Source organism: Alligator mississippiensis, chromosome 4, assembly GCF_030867095.1.
Source record: "Alligator mississippiensis isolate rAllMis1 chromosome 4, rAllMis1, whole genome shotgun sequence".
NCBI classification, from domain to species: Eukaryota; Metazoa; Chordata; order Crocodylia; family Alligatoridae; genus Alligator; species Alligator mississippiensis.
The window spans coordinates 122,129,688-122,144,296 of NC_081827.1; the positions used below are offsets into that span (position 1 = coordinate 122,129,688).

Genomic DNA, 14,609 nt, shown 5'->3' on the forward strand with positions numbered 1-14,609 from the left:
CCCCCCCCCTTCTTCCCCGACCTGTCCTTTCTATACAATCTATAGCCCTCAATATGTACCGCCCAGTCATGGGATGAATCCCACCAGGTCTCTGTTAGCCCCACTAAGCCATAGGTGTTTAGTGCAAGCAGGAGCGCTAGTTCATCCTGCTTGTTCCCCATGCTCCTAGCATTAGTATATAGGCACTTGAGCCCTGCGACTGGTGCCTTTGCTGCCCCCCCGCTCCCAGTCCCATGGGGCCCATTGTTTCTTACCTTCTTGTTCCTTACCTGTTCTGTTGTGCTGGCCTCCCCATGGCTTTCAGGTTCCCAATGTTCTCCTTCTTCAGGCTGGGCTGTCCATCATAGACAGTTAAATAATTGAATATTATCTGTTCCAGTTACTCAAGTTAGCTTATGACATTCATTTAATCTTTAAATGTGTCATAAACTTACCATTTACATGTAAAGAAGCTTTAAATGTTTAATAAAGGAGTCAGAGTCCACACAGGAGAAATATTCTTAATTATATAAATAATTTAAACACCAAAACATCCTTCAAAAGTTTCATTAGCTTTTAAATATTTACCATAAATAAACATGCTAATGAAACTTTTGAAGGATGTTTTGGAGGAATTTCTCCAGATTTTTTGGAATTTTAGAGGAAAAACTTAACATAGCTATAGAAAAATGAGTCTCTTCAGGTACATGCATGTATTTGCAGTACTTGATCTATGATCGCATAAATTACTTAAAGCCATGTGATCGTAGATTGAGTTTGGCTTGTGTATATGTTTGCTGGTGCTGGGACCCTCACCAGGAACCTGTTTTAAGTAAGTCTGGGTTGGGGGAGGAGTTTAGCAAGTCTGCGAGGAGGGAGCTGTGGTGGGGGGGGGAGGAGGGATGGGAGGTCATCTGTCCAGGGCAGGAGGTCTGAGGGCCAAAAATAGCTGGGTCAGGGTGGTGGGGATTAGGAAAAGCACATAGGTCATGGGGAACCTAAATTACCCAGATATCAGCTGGGAGGAACAGGCGGCCAAAACAAGTCGCTCAAGGAGGTTCTTGCACTGTGTGCAGGACCTCCACCTAACCCAGATGGTGTCCAGTCCCGCTAGGGGTAGCACCCTGCTAGATCTGGCCCTAGCAATAGGGGATGATTTCATGGGGGACCTGTGGGTACACAGTAACCTGGGTTATAGTGATCAACACTTGGTAGAGTTCACTATCCAGCGAAGGGTGACAAAAATATCCAGTGATGCTAGAGTTTTAGACTTCAGAAGGGCCAACTTTACTACACTTAGGAACCTAGTTAGTTAGGTGGCTGAACTTAAGAGCATTGGGCTAATGGGGGTCCAAGAGGGTTGGAAGTTTCTCAAGGGAGTGATCCTTGTAGCACAAAAGAAGTCTATCCCCTTATGCAGGAAAGGGGCTAAGGGGATTAAAAAGCCCCCTTGGCTGAACAGGGAGCTTCAGAAAAGACTGGGGGCAAAGTTAGAGAGATATAGGCAGTGGAAGCAGGGGACAGCCATCAAGGAGGTATACATCACCCTGGCACGCTATTCCAGGGATTCAGTTAGGGAGGCCAAGGCAGGACTGGAGCTTAGGCTGGCTACAACAATCAAGGACAATAAAAAGTCCTTCCACAGATATGTAGTGAGCAAAAAGAAGGCACAGAGTAGCATAGGGCCCCTGCAGAACAAATCAGGTCAGTTGGTGGTTGATGCAGACAAAAAGGCAGAGCTCTTCAATGAGATCTTCGCTTCAGTATTCCTTAATACTGACAAACACAATCCTATCTTGGACATAGACAGATGTCCAAAAGGCACCAGACCACCAAAGGTTAGTGCTGACTTAGTTAAAGAGCACTTGGAAGGACTGGATGGGTACAAGTCAGCCGGCCCAGATGACCTCCATTCACGGGTGCTGAAGGAATTGGCCAGTGTCATTGCTGAGCCACTGGCACTGCTGTTTGAGCTCTCATGGTGCTCTGGACAGGTCCCCGATGACTGGAAAAAGGCCAATGTGGTGCCCATTTTTAAGAAAGGGAGAAGGGAGGAGACGGGTAACTTTAGGCCAGTCAGTCTTACCTCTATCCCATGGAAAATACTAGAAAAAATCATCAAAGAGCATATTTGTGAAAGCCCAGGAGAGGAAATGATGCTGAATGGAAACCAGCATGGGTTCATCACAGGTAGATCCTGCCTGACAAACCTTATAGCCCTTTATGACCAAGTCACACACTGCCTTGACACAGGAGCGGAGGCCAATGTCATCTCCCTGGATTTTAGGAAGGCCTTTGACACAGTTTCACATCCTATTTACATACGGAAGCTAACAGGCTGTGGAGTGGATGCCTACAAGTCAGGTGGGTGGCTAACTGGCTTAGGGACCGCACCCAGAGAGTGGTGGTGGATGGGTCATTTTCAACCTGGAAGGAGGTGAGCAGTGGGGTCCCACAGGGTTTGGTCCTTGGGCCGGTATTATTTAATATCTTCACCAGTGATTTGGATGAGGGTGTGTTGAGCAAGTTTACAGATGATACCAAATTATGGGGCAAAGTTAATACACCAGAGGGCAGGGAGCAGTTACAGGCTGACCTGGACAGGTTGGATCAATGGGCTGAACATAATAGGATGCAATTCAACAAAGATAAATGTAAGGTATTCCATCTAGGAAGGAGGAATCCCCAGCACACCTACTGGTTGGGGGATGTCCTCCTCAGCATCTCAGAAGCTGAGAGAGATCTTGGAGTCATAGTTGACTCCAAAATGAACATGAGCCAGCAGTGCAACGAGGCCATCAACAAAGCCAATTGCACCTTGTTGTGTATTAGCAGATGCATGACCAACAGATCAAAGGAGGTGATGCTCCCCCTCTATGCAGCACTAGTCAGGCCACAGTTGGAGTACTGTGTCCAGTTTTGGGCGCCGCACTTCAAGAGGGACACGGAGGATCTGAAAAGGGTTCAGAGGAGGGCCACCCGCATGATTAGTGGTCTCCGTGAAAGACCCTACGCGGAGAGGTTGAGAGATCTGGATCTCTTCAGCCTATACAAAAGATGGCTGAGGGGTGACCTTGTGGCTGCCTACAAATTTATCAGGGGAGGACAGCAGGGAATTGGGGATGCACTGTTTTCCAGAGCACGCCAGGGAGTAACTAGGAATAATGGGTGCAAACTAGTGGAGAGTAGATTTAGGTTAGACATTAGGAAGAAATTTTTTACAATATGGGTGGCCAGAGTATGGAATGGGCTTCCAAGAGAGGTGGTGCTGTCACCTAACTTGGAGGTCTTCAAGAGGAGGCTTGACAATCACCTGGCTGGGGTTGTCTGACCTCGGTCCTCTTTCCTGCCAGGGGCAGGGGGTCGGACACGATCCATTGGGTCCCTTCCGACTGTATAATCTATGAATCTATGAATCCCTGGAGCTGTGGCATGTGGCTGGGCTTTCTGAGCCCTGGGGTTACATTCCAAATGTGTACAGATGATATTCATTAGATCACGCTAACCCATTTCCAATGTAACTTGATTCATGTCCTCAGGTAAATGGGGGCTAGATACATACATTTTGGGAGGTTAGGTCATGTTAAAAATGGCCACCTGATCTAACCTGGTACTCCCAAGTGCAAACCTTGCTGCATGGAGGATCTAGATGGATCTAAATGCGAACCGTACAAAAGTTCAGGACAGTTAGATTGGGCTGGCCATTTTTAGACAGATCTAAGTTAACCTTATCTGCAAAGTACACTCAATTTAGATTGGGTTAGATAGGTCTAAAAATGACTAATTTCCATACAGTTCCCAGTGCAGCCCCACAGCTGGAAAGGCCCAGCTGCTATCCGAGCCCCAGAATTGTGCTTTTACTCCACCCCCCATGCCCCGGCACCAAGCTATTTTTAGCAACCCTCCCCCCCCCGAAAGCTGCTCCCTGTGCTGCTTTTACCGGGGTTTGCCAGTACCAGGAGTTGCACAAGTAAGTCAGGGTGGGGGAAAGGGCAGGTGGGAGGAGGGATTAGTTTGCTGGGCAGGGTTGTTGTGTCTGGAGGTCAAGGGCCTAAAAATTTTCCCTTGGGCCCAGGGATGGAGAAGAGAGCCCCCAACTCCCCCCTCCACAGGACACCCCGCCCCCCGTTCCTGTCAAACCCTCCTGTGGACACTGCTAGCCCCCCAGTCCCTCCCACAGACCCTGCCTGTCCCCCATGGACCCCATCTTCCCTCCTGATCACCATGCAGATGCCCCATTCCCCTGAGCCTGTTCCCCACCCCTTACTCTCCCCCAACCCCACTACTAACTCCCCCATCCCAATTTACCTTAAATCAGCCGGCCATTTTTAACTCAATCTGACCTCTCCCTAACATTCCCAAATGTCTCTATGTAGCCTAAATTAGATCAGACCAGCTATTTTTCACCTGATCTAACCTCCCCAAACATCTGTACAGATTGGTATTCAGATTGGCCTAACCCTAGGTAGGTCAATTTAAATGTAACGTCTCCATGTACCCTTTTTTCTCTGTCCAGTGAGACAAAAATCAATGTGATTTTGGTTGTGGAATGGGAAACCTATATTCATCAAATACCCATCTGAAAAGTGAGAAGGGGAGAATGAATTATTGTCAGTCATATCTTATTTTCACATATGCTTAGTCTCTAAGGTGGTCTGAGCTATTCCTTGTTAGTAGCTACTCTGCACACCCCATATCTAATATGTTGTTGTTGTTTTAAGATGTAAAATAATTTGTCAGTGCTATTCTAAAATATGCAGCATATCATGCAGAAATGCAAACACTCCTCAAAAATATCCATCATAATTTACAGAACTTCACAGGGTACTCTGAAAATATAAACAAGATTTTTTTCCCATCCAGGGGTGACACAGCCATTGGCTTAGTCACAATTTATGTATCTATAATGATAACACATTGCTCTAAAGAAGTGAGTGAGTGAGTGATCTGTATACTCCTGAAAGAGAGAAAAAACCTCTCTTGTTTTCTAGGTCTGCTTGATAATTAAACCCATATAATCTTCAAACTGTCCCAATTAAGGTTGTGACAGAGCACTTCCATTTTAGCAGCTCCTGAGCATGCAGTTGTGTGCAAACTGTACATGCAAAGAAGAAAACCTGCAAGCATTTAATTCTAAAAGTCAGAGTGGACAGAAACAAATAAGAAGGATGGGAGATGCATTCATTTTAAAAGAACAGGATGGAAAGTGATGAGTCAGTTTAAGACTTGAGAAAGCTCTAAAATTTACTAGGCCACACAAGTAAACACATCCAATATCCTTCCCCCTTCAATACCTATGGCAATTATTTAAAAAGTTCCATTTTTATTTTTCAAAATCCTTATGCTACAAATAGCAAGATACTGCGCTTAATGCATTCCTACTCATAACTCCATTCAGGGAAGTTAGAACAAGGAAGCAATGTTATTCAAAGATATCCATTTATTATATTAATTACAGGTACTAACCTTCTCACTGCAGTTCAGCTATAGACCTTGAGTTTGAAAATAGTATAGCTCATCTTGGGGCAGTGTTTCTCTTTCAGATGTGGAAATGGATGAGTTTCAGAAATGGCTTTATCAGCATGTAGACACACTGTAGCTTAATAAAAGGAATGTTATCTGTACAGAGACACAGAAAATTTAATAGGAGAGCTTATACTTGCTCAAGGAATATATTTCACACTTTTAGGGAGCAAGTATTTAAGCAAAAGCAAGGAATATGTGAACAAAATTAAATTAATTTTCCCTGAGCTTGGGTCCATGACATTTATGCAGATTTCTGCTTTCACCTTTGGGACCCAAATTCTGCACCTCAGTTCATCAGTATGTATATCTGAAACACCTTGAAGGCAATGGAAGGCAGTGTAATCTGACGCATGAAGATTTAAAATGCAATATTTTTTAAATCTATGCTTTTTTCACAAACATTTAATACCTTTGAGCTATATGTTTGTGCAGAAATGCAGTTCATGAAATATCCACTCAGTTTCCTACCCATATGCCAGAAGCAGTGCAGTTTTTTCACACACACCTTAGTATAAGAAGTCACTATTTCTACAAAGGAAGAACATGTCTTTTATAGCATCTCCTATTAAAATGAACAGAAGACAAAAGCAGTAATAAAACAGCAGCTTAAATTAACACATAATTCATGGAAACTTTTAAAAATTTCCAGTTAATCTGGATTCAGTAGCCTTCAGAAGATTTCTTGTCCACATTTGTTGGGGGTTTTTTTTAATGAAACTCAGTTAAGCCACTATGATCATCATCACTGGCAGTCCTTTGTAGTCAAGAATGATTGTGTTCCATGATTCTTACCTATGGATCGGAAGAGGAGTGACAAGGCCAATCCAGGATTAACAGACTCTGCTGCAGCTTGGGCACATGTTTCTGTATGGGGTGGATGGTTCTGGATTCTTTCGTTGGTCTGCAACACACAGTTCATGCTACTTCCATTTTTCCATCTCCTGCTGTCATTGTTAAGGTTTCAAAGAACTGAGATCCTTGAAGCAGACTCTTCCTCCATTTGAGGTGGTCCTGGGCAATAGTCTCCCACAAGTTGATATTGATGTTGCATGTTTTCAACTTGGCCTTGAGGACATCCTTAAAACACTTTTTCTGCCCTCCTCTTGAGTGTATGCATTGAATGAGCTGGGAGAATAAAACTTGATTTGGGAGCTTGGAGTCAGACATCCAGATGATGTGGCCAGACCAGTGAAGTTGATGTTAGATGATTGTCGCTTCGCTGCTTGTGATGTTTGCTTCTGAGATGATATTGGTATTAGCGTGTCTGTCTACTCACTGGATTCAAAGCATCTTCTGCAGGCAGCACTGATGATACTTTTCCAATGACTTTAGGTGTCTTTTGTGCATTTTCCACATCTCAGCTCCATACAGTAAGGTGGGGATCATGGCTGCTTAATAAACCATGAGCTTGGTTTTAGATCTGATGTCACAATCTTCAAACACCCATTTCCTCAGGTGTCCAAAGGCTGCACTTGTACATTTGAGGCAGGGTTGGATTTTTTCATAAATGTCAGCCTTCTGAAAGAAATGGCTTCCAAGGTACAAGAAATACTCAGTGTTCTCCAGAGTCTCACCATGAATCTGAATGAGCAGGCCCCAGTTCCAGTAACTGAGAGCTTGTTGATGAAGGACCTTAGTCTTCTAAATGTTAAGTAACAATTACATTTTCTTGTAAGCCTCAGTAACAACACTGATGATTGCCTGAAGGTCTGCCTCCAAGTAAGCAGACAGTACAGCATCATTATTGTACTGAAGCTTGATGACTGAAGTCAGGGTGTTCTTAATTTTGGCACAGAGTCAGCTCAGGTTAAACAGCGTACTATCCATTCAGTAGTTTAGTTCCACACTGACAGGAAGCTTGTTGGTGGTCAGATTGCAGTAAGGAATATCAAGAAGAGTGTTGGAGTAATGATGCAGCCTTACTTAACTCCCATCTTAACCTCAAACAGATTTGTGAGAGATCCGTTACTGAGAACTGCTGCTCACATGCCATCATGCAGCAGGCAAAGAATGGTGAGAAATTTCAGTGGGCATCTGTACTTCAGAAGTATCCTCCACAGCGCTTCTCAGTTGATAGTCAGATACTTTCCTAAGGTCAAAGAAGGCCATATAATGGTGTTTATGTTCTTGGCATTTTTCCTGCAACTGGCAAGCATTGAAGATGATCGTGTCAATTGTGCCTCGATGCCTGAAACCCACACTGAGATTCCAAGAGGAGCTCTTCAGCAATTAGAAGGAAACAGTTCAGGAGGGTTCTCACAATGATCTTTCTTGTGGTGGACAGCAAGATGATCCCTCTGTAATTTCCACAGTTGGACTTGTCTCCTTTCTTGAAGATTGTCATGATCATGGTGTCCTGAGGTCATCTGGGATTTCCTCATCATTCCAGAACGTTAAGATGAGGGCATGGAGCTGTGATGTGACCTGCTACCTCCCCTGCTTGAAGATTTTGGTGAGGATTTCATCAACTCCAGATCCCTGTCATTCTTCATCTGCTTGATGGCTTTCCTCACCTCATCATGGGTTGGAGGGATTCTGAGGTCATTTCTGACTGGGTGTTGTGGGATGGTGTGGTGAACTCTCTCATCAACAACAGGGTCTTGATTGAAAAGTTCTTCAAAATGCTCCTTTCAACAGGCATTGATATCTCCCCTTTTCTTGATCAGGTCTCTTCCATCCTTAGGTCTCAAAAAGATTTATCCCTGAGTGGTCAGACCATTGATAGCCTTGGTGGCACTGAAAAAAATGTTCATATCATAGATTTTGAATCTCTTTTGCCTTGTCTTCCCACCATCTGTTCTTCATATCATGATTCCTCCTTTGAAACTGCCTTGGCTTGTTGGTGATTCAGTTTCTTTTGCTTGGAGTTGGTGTCATTTTGTGAAACACAAAAGGCCTTATGTTTGTGGTTGATCAACTCTTGTAACTATTGGTTATTCTTATCATAGATTTCATAGACATTTGGGCTGGAAGGGACCCCGAAGGATCATTGAGTCCAGCCCCCAACCCCAGGGGCAGGAAGTCAGCAGGGATCATAGGATCCCAGCAAGCTAGACATCCAAATGTGTCTTGAAGGAGTTCAAAGTGGGTGCTTGAACTACCTCCAGTAGCAGTCTATTCCAAACCTTGGGGGCTCGTACAGTAAAGAAGTTCTTCCTTATGTCCAGCCTGAATTGGTCGCTTTGGAGTTTGTGACCATTCGATCTTGTCATCCCTTGGGGTGCTCCGGTGAACAGATGTTCCCCCAGATCCTGGTGAACACCCCTGATAAACTTATAGGTGGCCATCAGATCACCTCTGAGCCTGCGCTTTTCCAGGCTGAAGGGTCCCATGGCTCTCAGCCTCTCTTCATAAGGTCTGTTTTCCTGACCTCTGATTATGCACGTGGCTCTTCTCTGCACTCTCTCAAGCTTCTTCACATCCTTTTTGAATTGTGGAGCCCAAAACTGGATGCAGTACTCCAGCTGCGGCCTCACCAAGGCCAAGTACAATGGGAGGATGATGTCCCGGGACTTGCTTAAGAAGCATCTATGGATGCACACCAGCGTTTTGCTCGCTTTACTAGCCACAGCATCACATTGAAGGCTTATGTTCATCTTATGGTCAGTCATGACCCCCAAGTCCCTTTCATCTGTAGTGCTAACCAGCGTAGCATTGCCAAGCCTATAAGCATGCTGCAGGTTTTCCTCCCGATGTAGAGAGCCTTGCATTTTTTGCTGTTAAACACCATCAGGTTCTCGTCCGCCCTTTTCCTGAGCCTGTCAAGATCTGCCTGGATTACCCTCCTGTTCTCAGGGGTGGATGCTTTACCCCAGAGTTTGGTGTCATTGGCGAACTTGGCCAACTCACTTCTGACACCAAAGTCTACATCATTGATGAAGATGTTAAAAAGTATAGGCCCTAGGACAGAGCTTTGAGGGACCCCGCTGGTCACAGGGCACCACGACGATTGACTTCGATCAACCACTACCCTCTGGGTCCTACTGCAGAGCCAATTCCCCAGCCAGCAGATCATGGTGAGATCATGGTGCACCAAGGCTGCAGTTAGCCAGTTTTGCCAAGAGGTGATCATGGGATACCAGATCAAAGGCTTTTTTAAAGTCAAGATATACGACATCAATCTCTTCCCCCTTGTCCAGGTGATAGGTCACTTGGTCATAAAAGGAAATGAGGTTGGTCAAGCAAGACCCGCAACAAACCCATGCTGGGCATCCCGCAGGATATTGCCATCAGCTAGTCTGTTAAGGATGGCCTCTTTGATAATCTTTTCCAAGACCTTCCCTAAGATAGAGGTCAGGCTGATGGGCCTGTAGTTTGCCAGATCCACTTTCCTCCCTTTCTTGAAGATAGGCACGACATTGGCCTTCTTCCAATCTTCGGGCACTTCACCAGAACACCAGGAGTTTTCAAAGATCCATGCCAGGGGCTGAGCTATGATGCTAGCCAGCTCCTTGAGTACTCTTAAGTGTAAACGGTCAGGGCCGGCTGACTTGAAGGTATCGAGCCTGTCAAGGTGTTCCTTCATGAGGTCAGCTTCAATGGAGGGTAAGGAGTCTCCCTCACCCAGGCATCCCTGACCCACAGTGGGCAGGGTTGTCCCTTGAGACTGGTGAAAAACTGACACAGCGTACCCATTTAGCAAGTTTGCTTTTTCATGGGCATTGGTTGTCAGTTGTCCCATATGGTTTAGCAGGGGTCCAATGTTTCCCTTGCTTTTCCTCTGGCTCCCCACATGTCTAAAAAAGGACTTTTTATTGTTCTTGATATTTGTAGCTAGCTGGAGTTCCATCACAGCCTTGACTTTCCTGGTTTGCTCTCTGCAGGTGTGGACCAAAGCAGAGTATTCCTCCTTGGTGGTGGTTCCAGTCCTCCATCCCTTGTAGGTCTTCCTTTTAAGACTCAAGAGGTCTGCTAGTTCCCTAGAGAGCCAAGGGGCTGCTGTGCTCTTTTGCTGCCTTTCCTCTGAGACGGGATAGACTTGGCTTGCGCGTGCAGGATTGCTCCCTTGAGGAACAACCACTTGTCCTGAACTCCCCACCCCCTTTGGGTTGTGGCCCTTTAGGTCCTCACTGACAAGCCTCCTGAGCTTGTCGAAGTCAGCTTTCCTGAAATCAAGGACTTCTGTATTACTGACTGACTTGCCAGCTTTACGGCGGATGGTGAAGGTAATCAAACCAGTGCTGATGTTTCCAGGTAGAGAATCCAAGCGTCTCTTCAGAAGTGCTGATGACAGTGGACTTGAAGGCACCCCAAGTGCTGCCCACATTCTAATATTGTTGTTGATTGGAATTCACCAGTTTTCCTTTGAGACACTGTTGGAAGGAGGTCTCGCTTGATTGATCCTTGAGTCCTTTTATGTTGAGTCCTTCCATCAGCATTGCTTCTGCTTCAGCCACCATTGGGAGCCTGTTTGAATGACATAACTGAGTGGATGAGTCGGTGATTGGTCCAGTAGTCATCAGCTCCTAGCATAGCTCAGGTAATGTGGACATCTTTCTGGTCTCTGGCATGAACAATGATGTAGCCAGTCAAGTGCCAATGCTTGGATCACGGGTGTTGCCCTGATGTCTTGTGCCTGTTATTTTGGCAGAACAGGATGTTGATGATGGTGAATCTGTGTTCCACACATTTGCTCATAGGAGGATGCTGTTGGAGTTGATCTTTCCCTCTCCTTTCTTGTTAATGGTTCCATTCAAGAGGTTTGAGTTCCTTCTAACTCTGGCCTTGAAATCACCAAGAAGAGTAATTCTGTGCCCCTCTGGAATGCCAGAAAGCACTGGTCAGAATTAGCATATAATTCCTCTTTGGTTTCATTGGTGGTGTCAAGAGTCAGGGCATACACACTGATGAAAGTGATTTATTGGCTCCCTGCCAGTTTAAGATGAAGAGTCACAAGGCACTCATTAATTCCAATAGAGAAGTCCTTGAGTTGGTTTGTGAGTTCATTCTTGATGGCAAAAACAACTCTGTGAAGCTGGCATTCTCCTTCCTGTTTACCCTTCCAAAAGAAGGTATAGTCACCTCCTTGGTCTTTGAATTTCCCATCTCCCACTCATTGGATCTTTCTGAGTACAATGATATCAATGTAGTGTCAACTGTGTTCTTGAGCTATGATTGTGGTGCGTTCTGGGCACCACTGAGAATTTACCATTAGGATTGTCTCTGTGGGTCCTGATGTTTCAGGTCCCAAAATTGGTTGTGTTCCTATGCTGATTCTGACCTCAGTAAAGATGATCCCACTAGGCATGGTTATCTAGTCAGGAAAAAGCTAGTTGGACTATGTTTAGGGTACTTCTAGCTCCCTTCCCATGTGGGGTGAGCAGAGTGGATCCTGAAGAGGGATGCTCAGTCAAAATTACAGCTGCTGAATCACTCCTGGTTCCAAGTACTAAATGACCTTCTTGTAACTGCTGCCTTCATGCCAGTTCATAACTAGGAGCCAGTTCATGACTAGGAGTTTCAAGACCTCACAATCTTACTACCATTGTCACTAGCGGGTCACCAAAAGACTTGAAGAATGTGCTGGAAAAGCCATTTCCATGGAAGACGTCTGGGAGCGCTTTCTTTTATCATGGAGAAGCTGTTGTACATCAGTTTCCACGTAGTTCTTGACAGAATGCGACTTTGGTCCAAAAGCAAGGATGCCAAGATACTTGGAGATCCCATTCTGCTACACTCTGTCACCTTTGCTGTCATTGAGATTCTAGTATCTTCTGCCTGCTCTATTGTTGAGGACTTGTAGACCCATGGCTGGGGGCTGGATAGGCTTATTATAATGCTGACCTACACCATGTCACAACACCATCAAATACTTTTCAGAAGGGAAAGCATTGTTATCTGCTGTCCCTACCACATCCTGCTTGGTCTGTGGCTGCTTATTTGTGAGAGTTAACTCTACTTATTTCACAGCTAATCTGGTGACAGAGTTGTACTGCTACCCAGTGTATCCACAGGTGGTGGATAGTGGCCTTCTTGCACAGTGGGTACACAGCCTTTACCTGGGACCTCTGGAGCATATATTAACAACTGTTTATAAAAGCAGGACGTTGGCTGCTGTGGTCCCCCTGCTTCACTGGTGGCAGATGAGAGTGCAATTTCTTGTGCTGTTTCTGAGCTGATGGTTGTGTTACAAGGAATTCAGATGATGGATTTGTCTAGGATGGTTTTGACAGGGATGAGTCTGCCTCAGGCAGGATTGGACTAAATGATCTCTGCAGGTCCCTTGCAGCCCTGCTTCTGTGTGATTTTTTAGGATTTGGTCAGAGCTGCAAGCTTCCAGACTCCAGACCACACTCCCTCTGTCTGGCATCTCAGTCCCACTCCCTTTGGCCTGACCCTATGGTTTGGGCAGTAAGAGAGCAACCAATCAGGAGGAGTCTTTGAGACGCACAAGGCAGAGCTGCCCCTCAGCCCTGGTGGGAAAGGGTGGCAGCAGGGCCTGGGCAGCCCTTACCTGGTGGTCATAGGCAAGCACTGCCCCATCCAAATAATCCCATGCTTCTGATGTTCTGGGAGGTGGGCATTGCCACTATGTTAAATTAATGTAAAAAATTAAGTTTGTTATACTTTTCAACCTGAGTAAGGTATTTGCTTGGACTTGCTGTAATCTTAGGTCATTTTTGCTTGAAAGGTTCTTGGATTATCATCTAAACTTTTGAAAAACCTGGCCCAAATTTCAGGTATGGGACAAAACTGAAAAACTGGTGATACCTGATTTGGTAAAAATGTCCTTAGGAATGTTTAACCCAGATTTATAATAGATGCATAAGATCTCATCACTGCTGTTTTCAGGACATTATTATGGAAGGTATCTAAGTGTGTGTGTGTTTGCGGGGAGGAGTGTGGGGGAGGGAACTGGATGCACATGTACCATATGTGGAAAGTGCCTAATGACTTCAAATTCTTAGTGATAGGTTTATCACAGAGTGTTTCTGTTTAAGTTCATATGATTTTTCTTTTCAGCATCAACAGCATAAAGTGGATAGCGTGATTGAAGAAATCAAGGCAATCTGCAGCGCCCTCTCTTCTGTGGAAACCAGGGATATTACTGATGCAGTTGAGAAACTCCATTCAGTGCTTCTGGGGAAAGCACAGGTAAAAGATGTATTGAAGCCTTTGTGAGCCTAGCCTGTAGTGTGCAGAACTTATTTTCTCTAGAACATCATAACTTTAAAAAAAGGGTGTCATTCATCTCTGTTTTCTCAATATGATGGTCCATAGTACTATCTTGCTAAGTATTTTCTCAGTGGCAAATGTAGGAAATAGGAAAAGCCAATGTTAAAAAGGAAAGACTGAAAGGAATGATATGTGTAGCTGAAAAACAAAAGAATGCTGATCCCATGAACAAAAGACATATGGGGCTAGCTTCTGTTCCCAGGTTTTCCATAGACTTTGTGCCACCTTGGGACAAGTATTTAGGATTGTCAATTCTCAGTGCCCAGAACTCATTTAAAGTCAGCATTTGGGAAAGGTGGGTACTTCAGCACATCTGAAAATTGGTCTTACTTTGTTGGTACAACCCTAAGTCAACCCTGTGCTTTTCCACTTTAATCAGATCCCCACTTCAATATCTTAAGAAATTGAATGCAATAAGTTTTTATCTTTCTTCCTGTCAATGGCTTACAGTCCACACTGAGGCAAAACTTCCATTGACTTGAGATTTTATATGGCCCAAAAGAAAAGCCCAAAAGAGTGGGCTCTGTATGTTGGCCTGCTCAGACTGTTGACTGGATGAAACTATCCTTCTTTCTTCTGGGAGTAGTATCCTTTGTTCAGTAATCAAATACCCAAACAGTGGTTTTGTCCCATGAATCTTGTGATATGTGTAAGAATTCTCAAGGCAAGAAAACAGACAAAAGAGATGCTTAGCTAACCAAAAAAACCCAACAAAGATTGTGAGGGGGGCTGTTGTTCATCATGTGAAAGCTCTGATCCCAGAGCAATAGTTGGAGAAAGTTAATTCAGTTCTTTGGTAGCATTTTAGGCACCATGAAAGAGGCATGTGGCATATTACCTGCATCTTACTAATCATATGTTCTTCAGATGTTCAAACACTAATAGAGCAATTGTTCTCCCTGCATATTTTTAAATGGGTAAACATATAT

At 44.7% G+C, this 14,609-nt stretch overlaps 1 protein-coding gene across 1 annotated transcript in view; it reads left to right on the plus strand.

Annotated features, from left to right (window-relative positions):
- PIK3C2G (phosphatidylinositol-4-phosphate 3-kinase catalytic subunit type 2 gamma) overlaps positions 1 to 14,609 on the plus strand; it is a 372,292-nt gene that overhangs the window by 82,705 nt on the left and 274,978 nt on the right. Inside the window, 1 exon segment of the mRNA XM_059726204.1 lies at positions 13,468 to 13,599. Coding sequence (XP_059582187.1) covers positions 13,468 to 13,599 — 132 coding nt within the window.